The 12,956-nt window shown below is 48.5% G+C and overlaps 1 protein-coding gene across 4 annotated transcripts in view; it reads right to left on the bottom strand.

The window, feature by feature from the left end:
• The window catches only part of IQSEC2 (IQ motif and Sec7 domain ArfGEF 2), an 84,146-nt gene that overhangs the window by 43,934 nt on the left and 27,256 nt on the right, over window positions 1-12,956 (bottom strand). For 2 of the 4 annotated variants that reach the window (XM_049872579.1, XM_049872582.1), the window contains exon 2: window positions 12,087-12,116. In XM_049872579.1, coding sequence (XP_049728536.1) covers window positions 12,087-12,116 — 30 coding nt within the window. Of the gene's footprint in view, window positions 1-972; window positions 3,388-7,234; window positions 7,378-12,086; window positions 12,117-12,956 lie in introns of those variants that run through there. The other 2 variants (XM_049872581.1, XM_049872580.1) reach the window with 2 other exon arrangements.

The raw sequence follows: 12,956 nt of genomic DNA, 5'->3' as shown, positions 1-12,956 counted from the left end.
CGGGTGGGGCCCAGCAGAGCAGAGGATGGGGTGGTTCCAGCAGCAGTCTTTGCTTCACAGGCCAGAGCTATACCCCCAACCCAGGGGAGGGCCCACACTCCACCCCCAGTGCTGTGCCCCTACCCCCCAGAGCAGGATCCAAAGGCTCCTCTGCCTCCTACTTCCCCTGATTAAAGTTCAAAGAACAGGAAAGAGAGGGAAAGAAGGAGGAACAGTGGGATAGTGAGGCTGAGGGCCTGGTTCCTGCCCTACCCCGCACAGGGCAGATGCTGAGGTCACGCTGGACAAACCGGAAGTGGAGCTGGCCCTTCCAGCCCAGCCAGTACCTGTCCCCCACAAGCCCCTGAAGGCAGATACCAGTCAGAACTTGGCCATGCAAGAGTCCAAGTAAAGGCCAGGAGATGTGGCTGTAGGTCAGGCCAGCTGACCACTATTTCACTCACTGCAAACTTGAGGATGCCCAAATCCTAGACCCTTCCAGAGAACCTCTAAATCTGAGCCTCTTCTCACCAGCAATTCTGGGATAATTATCATCAGAGTGACTTGTCTCAAATGCCGTTTATGTGTAAGTCACCAGCCCAACTCCTTTACTTGCTATCTCAAATATCTAAGACTCAGATATTCTTAGGCTTCTGGAATGTTGGTATCAGGAAATCTCAGCAGCTGCAAGCAAGCTGGTAGCCCTGCAGTGCTGGGCCAGGCTGGCACACCAGGACAGCTGTCAGTCACACCCCTCACAGGCCACAGATTGCGCTGCTTAGGGCTCCAGCGTCCTTATAGAGCTGGGCACCCAGATGCCCATGAGCTCACTTGCTCAAGCTGGCTCCCTCCTCTAAAGCCAAAGGCCTCTAAGAGTCCAAGAGGGGAGCCAGGAACCAGGAAGCCAGGAGGCTGCTGAATCAGCAGCCCAGGGACTGGGTCCAGGCCTGGGCAGGGAGGGAGGGGTCAGGCTGCTGGGGCCCTGGTTCCTACCTGCTGCTTCTCCTGGAGGGCTCCATGAGTCTGGACCTGTCCTGAGGGCAGGCCCCTTGGCCTGCCCAGTGGCTCTGCCATGTCACCATCCCCTCTTCCCTAGCCCTTCCCTAGAAGGAGGAACCAAGGAGGCGGGGCCAGTCCAGCTGGGCTGCAGGCCAGACTGCAACTAGAAACTTTGCTCCTTCCCCTGCCCTACTAGGAGGGCTGGGAACTCATAGTAAAAGGAAGATTTGCGAGCTTGCAGTTACTCTTCTGGATCAGACACCACGCCAGGTTCCCTATGTGCACCTCCACTGGAATCTTCCCAACCACCCTGGCAAGTATATGTGGCTAGCCCTACTCTCCTGAAGAGAAAATTGAGATGGAGAGAGGATAAGTAATTTGGCATAGGTAATATTTTTTTCTTCTTCTTTTAATATAGGTAGTAAGTGGCAGAACCCCAAGATTAAGGCCTGGTTTGACCATTCCAAAATCTGGACTCTGTCCCTTCTGCCATATCGCTGCTTTGCAGCATTTCAATAGAAGCTTTTCACAAACATCCTCGTTTTCAGCATAGTTAACAAGACTATGTTGGGGAGTTGTTCTGGAAGGCCCCATGTCAGGTAAAATTCAAATCACCCATTTTAGGATATCAAGATGGGGCCCTGGCCAATAGTCTTTACCACTGCAATAAGCTCTCACTCTCTCCTATATTGTTTTCTGGACTGCCTCTCCCTGAAGAGAAAAGCACAGGCAGAAGAGGCAACACTCACAATCATAAGGCTGTTCTTCCAAGGAAATTATACAGCCTGTTTTGACAGATGGGGAAATTGAGGCCTGGAGAGGGGAAAAGTCTTATTTTAAGTTCGTATAACAAGTCAAACTAGAATCCAGGTGCCCTGACTTTCCACCTACCATAGAAGTCTCCCCCTCCTCAATATTGGTAAGGCTGGAGAAAGAAGAGAATTTTGAGGATTTGAAGGATGTGGGGTTTCTGAAGAGTACCACAGATCCAGCTCAGATAGCGCCTGTCCTTTCACAGTTCCAGAGCCCAGGCCCCTGACTGTCCTGAGCAGAAGGCGGCCCTGGGAGGGGTCAGGGGGGCACTGATCTAGAAGGAATAGGAGCTGACAGGCAATAGGCTACCCTTCCTGCCTCCCTGCTGGGGCAACTGATTCCTCTCAAGAAAGCCAAAGCTGCTAAGAGAGACAGCCCTCCAGACCACTGCAGTGGGCCCTTTGTGGCCTCCTCTCCCTCTGCCCACATCCTAAAGCCATGCTCCTCAGGGCTCTGGCCTTAGTGCCTGCTTTTTCTACTCTCTTTGAGCAACTCCCCTAGCTCCTACAGAAGTTTCACCTTGTGCCCATCTGCAGTTAGTGCTCTCTAAGCCATAACTCTGGCTCAGACCTTCCTCTTGGACTGGGGTAGGAGTCTAGAGACAGAGATTCTAGTCCTGGCTCTAAGGCTGATGCTATGTGAGCTTGGGGAAGTCCTGCCCCTCTCTGGTGAGGCAAAGAGCCTAAACTTTAGTGCCTGGTATTGCTGTGTAACCCTGGGCACATTGCTTTACCACTCCTAGGCTCAGTTTGTTCGTCTCTAAAAGAGGAGCAGCAATTCCTACCTCACAGGTTCTTGTAAGGATTCAATGAGACAACTGTGTACGTGATGAAGAGTCTCAGCCTGGGAAGCAAGGGTAGGCACATGGTTAGCCTGTTTGTTTCAATGATAGGAAGACTTTTAGGAAAAAAAATCCTTAATCTGGGGCCACTCTTGGAATTCAAACATGTCTTAGCATGTGGGGTAGACTCATGGGATAACCCACCAGGGGCTGAAAGGAAGAAGGAATTGCTGCATTTTTACGCAAATAATGCACATCTTATACGTTTTTTGCCAACTGTTATTTTCCTAAGTGTGCTATGTGCATTATATGGGTGGGTGCATTATTTACGTGGGTACATTATTGGCAAAAAATAAGGTAAGGATGAGGAGCCTAATACAGCCACAGGGCACTGGTGGGTCCTTCATTCACTTACTCAACAAATCTGTATACCAGGCATTGTACCAGGTGCCGTGTACTAAGGGTAGACAATGTCCTGCTCTCATGGAGTGAGGATGAATGAAATTAAACTAAGCAAAAAGTAGAGGTAGTAGGGGGAGAGCATTCCAGGCAGAGAACACAGCTTGGGTAAAGGACCTGAGGTGGTATTTCCAGGAACTGAAAAGAGGCCAATGTGGCAGAGTGAACAAAGCACAAGGGAGAGGAGAGACTGGAGAAGTAGGCAAGGGGACTGATCATGCACAGCCTTAGAGGCCATGATAAGGGTTTCAGTATTCATACTAATAGTAAATTGGAAGCCTGTGGTTCATGGAGAGGCACAGGGGGAGAGTGTCTCTGAAGCCCCCTGAAATAGTATGAAAAATATTAGTAAGAGCACGTTTCTGAGGAAAACATCTCCAGCTTGCATCAGATCCTCATGGGTTTGTGACTCCAAAGGGGTCAGGAAGCGCCTTATATGATTCCTTTCATTAAGTGCCTACTCAGAACTAGTGGAGACTTGGTGGTGCAGTGGTTAAGAGCTATGGCAGTTTGAATCCATCAGCTGCTCCTTGGAAACCCTATGGGGCAATTCTACTCTGTCCTATAGGGTTGCTATGAGTCAGAATCAACTCGATGGCAACCAGTTGTTGTTGCTCTGTTTTTATGACCTAGTGACAGGCATCCTAGAACCTTCTGTGAGCTAACTCCTGCCCCCACCGCCAGCTGGTCTCAGTCCTCCTCCCATCTTCAACCTGTGCTTCACCCAGACAGAAGGACTTGCAATTCTCAGCCACACGCTACGGCTCCATGCCTCATCTTTGCATGTGCTGTCCCTCTGCTCAAAAGACCCTTCCCCACAGCTCCTGCCCCCACCTCCCCACCTGACTAGCTCCCCCTTCTTCAAAAGCAGCTCAGGGGTTGTGCCCTTTGAGAGTCTGCCCTGACTCCTGCTAAGTTGGCTGGGCCACCTCCCTGGTGTCCTGTTCACCCTGTGCTCCTTGCATCCAGCATTGTTCACACTGTTCACATGCTTGTTGCCTTTTCTTGGATGTGAGCTCTCTGAGGATAAGGGCCCTGTCTTATTCATCTCAGTGTCCCTAGCATCCAGTACAGAGCATCTAGTCACACATGTCAGTAAATGGTGGGAGACAATCTACTGAGGTGAAGGCTGAAATATGTACTGATGGACACTAGAGGGCACTGTGGCCCCTGGAATCCTGGGCAAGATGCTGGCCAGAATGGGCTCAGGGCCAGGCAAGAAGTAAATGTCTCCAGGAGCCCAGGAAGCATGGAAACTCTACTCCTGGGTCCTGCAGCTCCTCAGCTCTGGGTCTAACTGATCAGGGCTCCAGGTCTACCCTCTCAATTTACATTCTTCTCCTCTTCCCGACCATATCTCATGATACCCTGGTCTCAATGACGATACAGCTTTAGTTCTCCACAAATGTGAGTACCAAACATCGTCTCCTACAACTCTGGCACACGTTTTTTGATCCACCTGTAACACTCCCCACTTTACTTCACTCTATCCCCACCCCTTGCCTGGCTAACTTCTACTCATCCCTCAGGTCTCAGCTTAGATGTCAGCTTGGAGAAGCTTCCCTGACCTTCAGGCTGGATTAAGTATACTTCCAAGGTGCTCCCATAGCTCCCTATACTTCGCCTATAATTATCTTAATTGTCTGTTTCCTTGTCTGTTCCCTACCAGACGGTGAGTTTCATCAGAGTGAGGCCCATCACTATTATTCAAGAGCACTTAGCACAGTGTCTGGTACATTGTAGGTACTTAATAAACTGTCCTTGAATGAATGAGTGGATGGATGGATGGATGACTTTGGGCAAGTCACTTTACCTCTCTAGGTTTCAGTTTCCCCCACCTGTAAAATGGGGTGGCCATGAGATTTTTTTTTTATGAGAACTAAAGATAATGTTTGTCAAGTGCTCCATAACAATACTTGATACATAGTAGGCACTTTCTGAATCAAACCAAAAAAAAAACCAAACCCATTGCAATCGAGTCGGTTCTGACTAGAACTGCCCCATAGAGTTTCCAAGGAGTGCCTGGTGGATTTGAACTGCCAACCTTTTGGTTAGCAGCCATAGCACTTAAATACTATGCCACCAGGGTTTCTGAATCAAAGCAATTATTAATATTTGGAAGAATAAAAAATGGGGGGAAGAGTTGAAAAAGACTCTGTTCTGAGCCTGGGATAATCTTTCCTACTCAGGTTTACCATTTATATTAGAAGAAGGCTTTAATAATAATAATAAAAACATTATTTTTATTAAAAAATAACACTAATACCTCCTATTTTTTTTTTTATGAGCCAGGCCAGAAACAGGAGGCCCCAGAGCAGGTGGTGGAGATACTCTAGTCTAAGTCAGAGGATTTGAGGCTAGAGCTGTGGGCGTTGTTCCTGGATCTGGAGAATGATCATTACAGGCACAACTGATTCCAGACTCTTTACTTATAGGTGAAAAACTTGTCTAAGGGGTCATTAATTCCCTCTGTAATTCATGTAAAAACTGCAGGGTTTGTATTAATGGAAAAGTAAGCTCAAGCATCAAGCTGATAATATTGATAATGTATACTTGTAATTATATATTGCAGATAACTATGAATTCAGTCACTGCACTAATAAAATGTAAAAATTCCTGAAGCAACCAAGAAGGTGGTAGAAGGTGTAACATCAGTAGCATTATGCTAGTTGTTCTGAGGCTGTGAAAATTACCACAAACTGGTAGCAATGATAATATTCACCATGCATTTAAAAGGCATTTTGGCATAAAATAAGGGGAACTTTTTAGATAAAATCATGTGTTTTTATGTAAGAACATGGAACTTGAGAGGCATAGTGAGCAAAGGTCTACTTGCAATAGACTAGGAACAAAAAAACTTAATGGATGGGCAACCTTACAACCGTGGACCTCTGCACAGACTACTCCCCCCAGGCTCTGACCTTACTTGTGTACACAAAAATCACGCGCTCACTGTCGAAGGAACACCAAGTATGTTACCTCTCTACCCTTGCCCACTTCTAAGAGAATCTACTCCCACCTACAGCCCTTTGCTGCCCTGTGAATACCAAGCTGGACGCAGGCACTGCAGTCATGTGGGGTAGATCCTGAAGCTGGAAGGACACAGAATTTCTAGGTTGGTGGCATTGTTAGGCCGTGTGAAAGCAGAGGAAGAGAGTTCAGAGAGAGGAGTGAGTAAAAAAGAGACCAGGCAAGCCATGAGAGATGGCAAGAGATGAGACATGGGCCCAGGAAATGCAGAGGGAGTGAGAGAGTGACCCTGCTTCCCGACTTCCTAGTCCCACTTCCAGTTGGCATGAGGCCTGGCCGTACTTCATTTTCTGTTCTTAGATTCTGTGATATGTAGCCTCATAGTAGTTTCTCAGCCCCCTCCCCTTATTCTCAAGTTGGTTTGAGTGGGTTTCTGTTCCTTGCAACAAAATGTACCCAGACTAAAAAAAAAAAGACAAGTGAAAATTGGGAATATAAGCACATGGCTTGCATAAGCAAAAACACACACAGAGCACTTTATGTAGGGAGGGGTGAATGCAATTATACAGCGTTTGTGTTTGTTCACCCTAAACCTCCCTCATTTGCTGATACTTGCTACTACAGACACACGCTACAGCCACACACTCATGTGCACTGGCATCTAGTGACACACAGCAATAAATGCAGCAGCAACCAGATATGCTTATCCAGATCCCCAACATACATGGACACACGCCACATGCAACGCTGCCCTTGCACTTTCACACCACACTGATATGGAGCCTCACTGACATGTACTAACACACATCCACATGTATGAACACAGTGGCACTGTCCATATGGCTCAGGGCAGGAGTTGAGGCTTAACTGGACTCTGCGCAGCCTCCATCCCCAGCTGCCAAGTGACTCATCTCCAGGGCTGCTAATTTAAGCCAGGACAGAGGGGACAGAGGCAAGGGGAGGGGAAGAGGGAGAAGGCAAGTTTATTTTGGTGCCAACCAGGCACCCAGCCAGCTTAGGGGTCACCCACTTCCTGGGGCTGGGCTAGGTAGGGGCAGGAGATCACAAAGAGGAAGGAGACAAGAGGAACTTCTTACTCTTCTCGAGCTTCTTTGAAAGGTACCTCTTCTGGGAAAATTGCAGCAACTCGCCCTACCTCCCTCCTCTTCTGTCCCACTGTCAGAATCCATGTCTACCTCCTCTAGGACACTTGTCCTTACACTGGCATTCTACCTCGTTATCACACTCCTGTTTGGTCTTGCCAGAGCCAGCTGATCTGTTTCCCACAGGCAGGGACCCCGTTTGCATGCTTCCATCTGCTCCACGGTATCACCCAACATGGGGCCTGGTGCATAGTGAATGCTCCATACATGCTTCTGAAATACAATTGGGTTAAAGCCAGTAGAGTATGTTGATTATCAATCCTATGGTCTGGATTCATATCCTAATTCTACCACAGGACAAATTATTTTAGCTCTCTAAACCTTAGTTTCCTCATCTACAAAATGACAAGAACGATAATGATGACGATGATGAACACCTCCACCTCTGGCCTGGTACAGCAGCAGTTACACAGAGCCAAGTTCCAAACCTGGCTCTACCATATCGTAGCTGGGGGACCTCAGACAAGTCATATAAGCTCTTAGAGGACTATCTCATATGTAAAATGGAGGCTCACAATATGACATGATAGATTTACTGTAAAGATTTGACCTACTGTTTGTAAAAAGTCATGTGTAAAGTCCAGCTCTTAGAAGTGGCTCAATAAATTTCAGCAGTGATTGCTAAGGATGGAAGGAGGAGCTCAAACCTTTGGGGCCAGAGAACCATGGGAGGGAGGAAGTAGTCAGGGTGACTAGGGCAGTCAGGGATGGTTTCCTAGAATGGACAGGTCTGGGGTTGGACCTCCCAGAGCCATAGATCATTCAGCAGGCAGTAAGTGACATCCAGGCAAAGGAAATGGTCGGAACAGAGAGCTGGGCAGGGTGGGCAACCAAGCTGAGCTGAACAGGAGATAGCATGGGAGGGAAGAGTGGGATACAACTGGGGAGGTGCTCGGGACTGGTAGTGTCCTGGACATGTGGATGGTGGGGGAAGGCCACAGAAGGTCTGTGAGGTCTCTGTCATCCCAGATTGCCAGGAGGTCAAAACAAGAAACAATCTTAGAGGCTGTCTAATCCAAACTCCTGTTGGACAGATGGGGGCACTGAGGCCCAGAGTGGGAGGCCTCCTCTGGGAACAGAGCCAACAGTGTTTCCTCCTCCCACTTCTCCTCTCTACTGCATTGGCTCCTGTTGCCATGGGGATGTCCCTGGCTCTACGGGTGTCAGCAGCTCCCCCACCCCCTCCCTCCTTCCCTAGCAACAGACCACCTCCTCCCACTCTCATCCTTGCATGCCTAGCAACCCCAGCCTGTTCCCCAGGGCCCCTGAGTTCCAGCCTGACCCTCACTGCAGCCATACCTCTCTAGGCCTCAGTTCCTTCCTCTTCTGGTGGAGGGCTGTATCAGGACCCCCCTGCCCCTCTCTGTTTTCAAGTTCTACACTTCACCACGTTTCCAGCTTGACAATGGGTTGGGTTAGAGGAAGGCAGAGGACACTACAATTTGTTGAGTCACTATTTTATGTTGAGTCCTGCTTTAAGTTCTTTCATCAACCCAGAGAAGTCCGAATTATTGTCCCCATTGTATCAATGAGGAAACTAAGGATTAGAGAAGTTAAGTGACTCGGCAAAGATCACACAACTAGGAAGCAGCCTCTGCAGACAACTACCCTTGTGATCTTGTGCCATGGCCAGCCCCTTTCTGGACCTTGGTTTAAGGCGCCTTTAGGTTTGACAACCTCTCACAGATCTACAGGAAATCCAGACACTTTGCTCTGCCCACAGCCCTCCCCCAACACCAGCTGTTCAGCTCTAATTAGAATCCATACTTCCTCTGGCATCCCATACTTAGAAGCCCTCAGGCCTGGGCCCTGCCATGGGTGGCTTTCAATCTACCTACCTTGCTCACTCCTTGCTGTTCAGTTTCTATAATATCCAAGGCCTAGATCTCCTCCTTGGTGTTTTTTTCTATCCTCTAACATCTCCACCACCACACGCGTATATGTGTGCATGTACACACGTACACACACACACACACACACACACACAATGTTTAACAGATGAGGAAACTAGGGCTCCAACGGATGAAGAGATTTGTTCAATGTCACATAATTAGAAAGCAATCTGGCTATAAATGGAGCTCAGATTTGCCTGGATCTTAAGTTTCTGCCCTTTCTATGCCACAGAGCCTCCTCCTCTCTCCTCCACAGCCTTCCCTGGCTCCCCACTGATGATACATGGTATCTGTGACCTATCCCCAGCTGGTGTTCTGAACTTTAACATTTGCTCTTTTCCTGCCCAGGATCTTCTGTTTTAGCCCAACAGACTGCTCACTGTCCCTAAGCCCACCTCTCACTTTCCTGCACAGGTAGATTCTAACTCCAGGGATGCTCTCCCTATGCAAAGTCAGTTCTCCACAGCCCAGCTCAGACATTGCCTTCTCCAGGAAATCTATCCCTGATCTCTAACCAAAGTGAACTCAAGAACTGACATGTGAGTCTTCAGCATATTTTCAGAGGGCCCCACCCTACCCTGATTCCAAGTTAAAGGATCTTCCCACCATGATTGCCAGGTCTGGCCCCACAACTGCTATGTTTGAAGCCCTTTCCACAGTCCAAGCTTGACCCTTGCTTCCCTGATTGCTGAGTCTTCAAGGCCCCTATAGCCTCCTTGACTATGGGCCTAGGACGTATGCCAGGAAGCACGTCTTAGGTAAAACAAATGCTAGTTTCAGAACCAGACAGCCAAGGGTATGAACTGGAGTGATGCCACCACAGCCCATACCCTCTTCTTTCCTTAGGCAACTTCATTTTCTTCATTTGTAAATCAGGGATCCTAATCCATGCTTAATAGGGCTGCTGTGAGTATTCGATAAGAACATATTCAAAGTTCTTAGTATGTGAGGAACAAATGGTAATTGCTATTATTACTAGTATTAGGATGAAGGTGAGGATGATTATTATTACCTGCAAGGCTGTTGAGAGCTCCCGCACTGATGGTGTGGGCAGGGCTCTGGGCTTGGTGCCAGGGAGACCTGGGTTTGAATCCTGATTCAGCCATGTATTAGTTGCATGGCTGTAGGCAAAACCCTTAACTACCCTGAGCCTCAGTGTCCTCAACTATAAAACTGTGATAAGGCTAGCCCAGGTTCCCCCTACAGTGTCACCAGGTGGATCAAACAAAAGAAAGTCCCTGACAATTTCTGTAAATCGTAAAGACCCAACATGTATCATCACATGACTTATGATTATGATAATTATTAAATACCATGAGCTATAGGTTCCAGGAACTCCCCTGCTGGGAAGAGAACTAGAGACACCTTCAATCTGATTCCTCAACAAGTAGGAAGCATAGCAACGGGGGATACCCGGAGGAGCCATGGGCTCGAAACCAGCCCAAGCTGCCTTTCTCCAAATCCACAGTGGGACAGCAGGATCCATGTCCTTTGCTAGATTAGTGCCTTCCTAAATGCTAGGACAGGCTGTGCCTATGCCATACTCCTGAGCTGCATGCTGGGACAAATGATCCCTCATCATATACTCCTTGACTGGACACTGGAACTGACTGTCTGCCACATTGCCCCTGCCTGAATGCAGTACCTAAGCATACTCCCATCCCATAGTCCTACATTGGTCCTAGGCATTAGTGCCTTCATCCCACACCCCCCTGCCTGGGATGCTAGAACAGAATGTGTCTCATCACACACCCCTGTCTGTATGCTGGGATTTACTGCTCCTGTCCCATATCCACTGCCTGGATGATAGGACATGGGCTACTGCATATGGTTGGACAAATTGTGCCCTACACAAGGGTTCGCAGCAAGAAAGCACAAGTGGAGGCCCTCTCCCCAACCTGTGTGATGCTCACCATGCCAGGAACTGTGGTGAAGGGCTGCAGCATACTAGAGGAAAACCAAACCAAACCAAACCCAGTGCTGTCAAGTCGATTCCGACTCATAGCGACCCTATAGGACAGAGTACAACTGCCCCATAGAGTTTCCAAGGAGCGCCTGGTGGATTCGAATTGCCGACCCTTTGGTTAGCAGCCATAGCACTTAACCACTACGCCACCAGGGTTTCCATACTAGAGGAAAGGGGACGTTTTTCCAACTGATCCATTCAGAGAGGTTGCCCTTCAAACAGGTAACTTTTTCTATTCTTCATAAAGGTGCTAGACAAGTTGCAGCCCTGCCTAGGATTGACTGTACCCATCCCATACCCCTAATGCCTAGATCCCTGGATTGCCTTGCCTACCTCATCTCATAGGTCCATCCCATAACCCTCTACACGGATGCTAAGACTGATTGGGCTCTACCCCAAACCTCCCATCATTTCCAGAGAGTCCCGTGCTTGATACTTCTGTCTTCCTGAAGCTTCTGATGGGTTAAGACCCTGCAGAATGCACAAATAGCCCATTTCTACCCTAGTTTTGCTCCTGCCTCCTCAAGTGGCGGATTGATCATACCCTTAAAATTTACTGAAGCTTATGCAAATTTTTTTTACTTGTTGCTGTAACATATATTTTTAATATCTAGAATGTGTGTTATCAAAAATCCATCCAAATCCACCTACTCAGTACTGGCACAGTTCAGGGTAGAATGTAAACTCTGGACCAGGGAAGCCCAGCATCTACTGTGCCCTCTTCTCCTGGGAGGAATAGGCAGGGAAAGGTCCAGAACTGACCTCTTTAGAGATTGGCTCACATCTGGGCATCTCCCATGAGCCCTTACAGTGTTCAACCAAGCTCCTGAGTCAGAGGGGGTGAGACAGACTGAGGAACAGTCTTCAACCCCTTCCCACTGCTGGCCACATTTTACCCCTGCCCTCCCACTCCACTCAGTGCCCACCCCTGATACCAGTGGGAAGGAGCCCCCTTGAGTTGGTCTCCAGCCCCTGCCCATGAATCCTGAAGTAACAAACCAGAGCCCCCCCACCCCAGTCCCTGCCCCATCCCCCAACTACTACTAAAGAAAGGAGGTACTGACCTGACAGTTCTGGAATTCTCACCATCGGACCTGAAAGAGAAACAAAGGGAAAAAAATAATAGCATATCCTCTCTACTATTCTTCTTTCTCTGCCATATGTAAGGGGCTTGGGGCCTAATACACATCATAAAAATGAGGCGAAGGATATTTCATGCAGAGAGAATAGCAAGTACAAAGGCTTTGAGGTGGTAAAGTGCCTAGCCAGTTGTAGGAACAGGGAGGGGTCAGTACGGCTGGGGTGGAGTAAGCCAGGGGAAGAGTGGTCAGCGGTGAGGTCAAAGAGACACAAGGCACCAACTGTGTGGAGCCTAGTGAGTCACAGTGAGGAGTGTGGCTTTACTCTGAGTGTCCTGCAGCTGTGGGCAGTGGGAAAGCCTGAGCTTTAAACACAGAGAGACCTAGGTTCAGATATTGGCTCTATCACTTACCAGCCTTGTGACCCAAGCAAGTCACTTCATTTCCAAGCCTCACTCTCCCCGTTTGTAACATCAGGCCAATCCTCACAGGGCTGTTGGGATGATTAAGCCCTTTGGAACCCAGTAGACAAATACCAGGTATTATTAACAACATAGAAGAGGCTTTTCAATTGCTTAGTCCAACCTGCTTATTTTCCAGATGAAGAGAATGAAGCTGAGAGAGGGTAAATGAGTCAGCTGCTGGGCTCCTTTCTACTACATTGGTCTGCCTTCCTCATTGTGAGGCCCCCTCAGAGGCAAGGAAAGGCCAAGAGAAGAGAATGGAGTGGGGGATAGCTTTGAGGGAATGAGTGAAGTACGAGCCACACCCCTCCAGCTAATCCTCCGCAAGAAGAAGAGTGAGTGAGTGAGTGAGTGAGTGAGTGAGTGAGTGAGTGAGTGAGTGAGTGAGTGA

The sequence above is a fragment of the Elephas maximus genome, chromosome X (assembly GCF_024166365.1).
Source record: "Elephas maximus indicus isolate mEleMax1 chromosome X, mEleMax1 primary haplotype, whole genome shotgun sequence".
NCBI lineage: Eukaryota > Metazoa > Chordata > Mammalia > Proboscidea > Elephantidae > Elephas > Elephas maximus.
The sequence above is the reverse complement of the archived record's forward strand: the minus strand, read 5'-3'. Positions and strand labels throughout refer to the sequence as shown.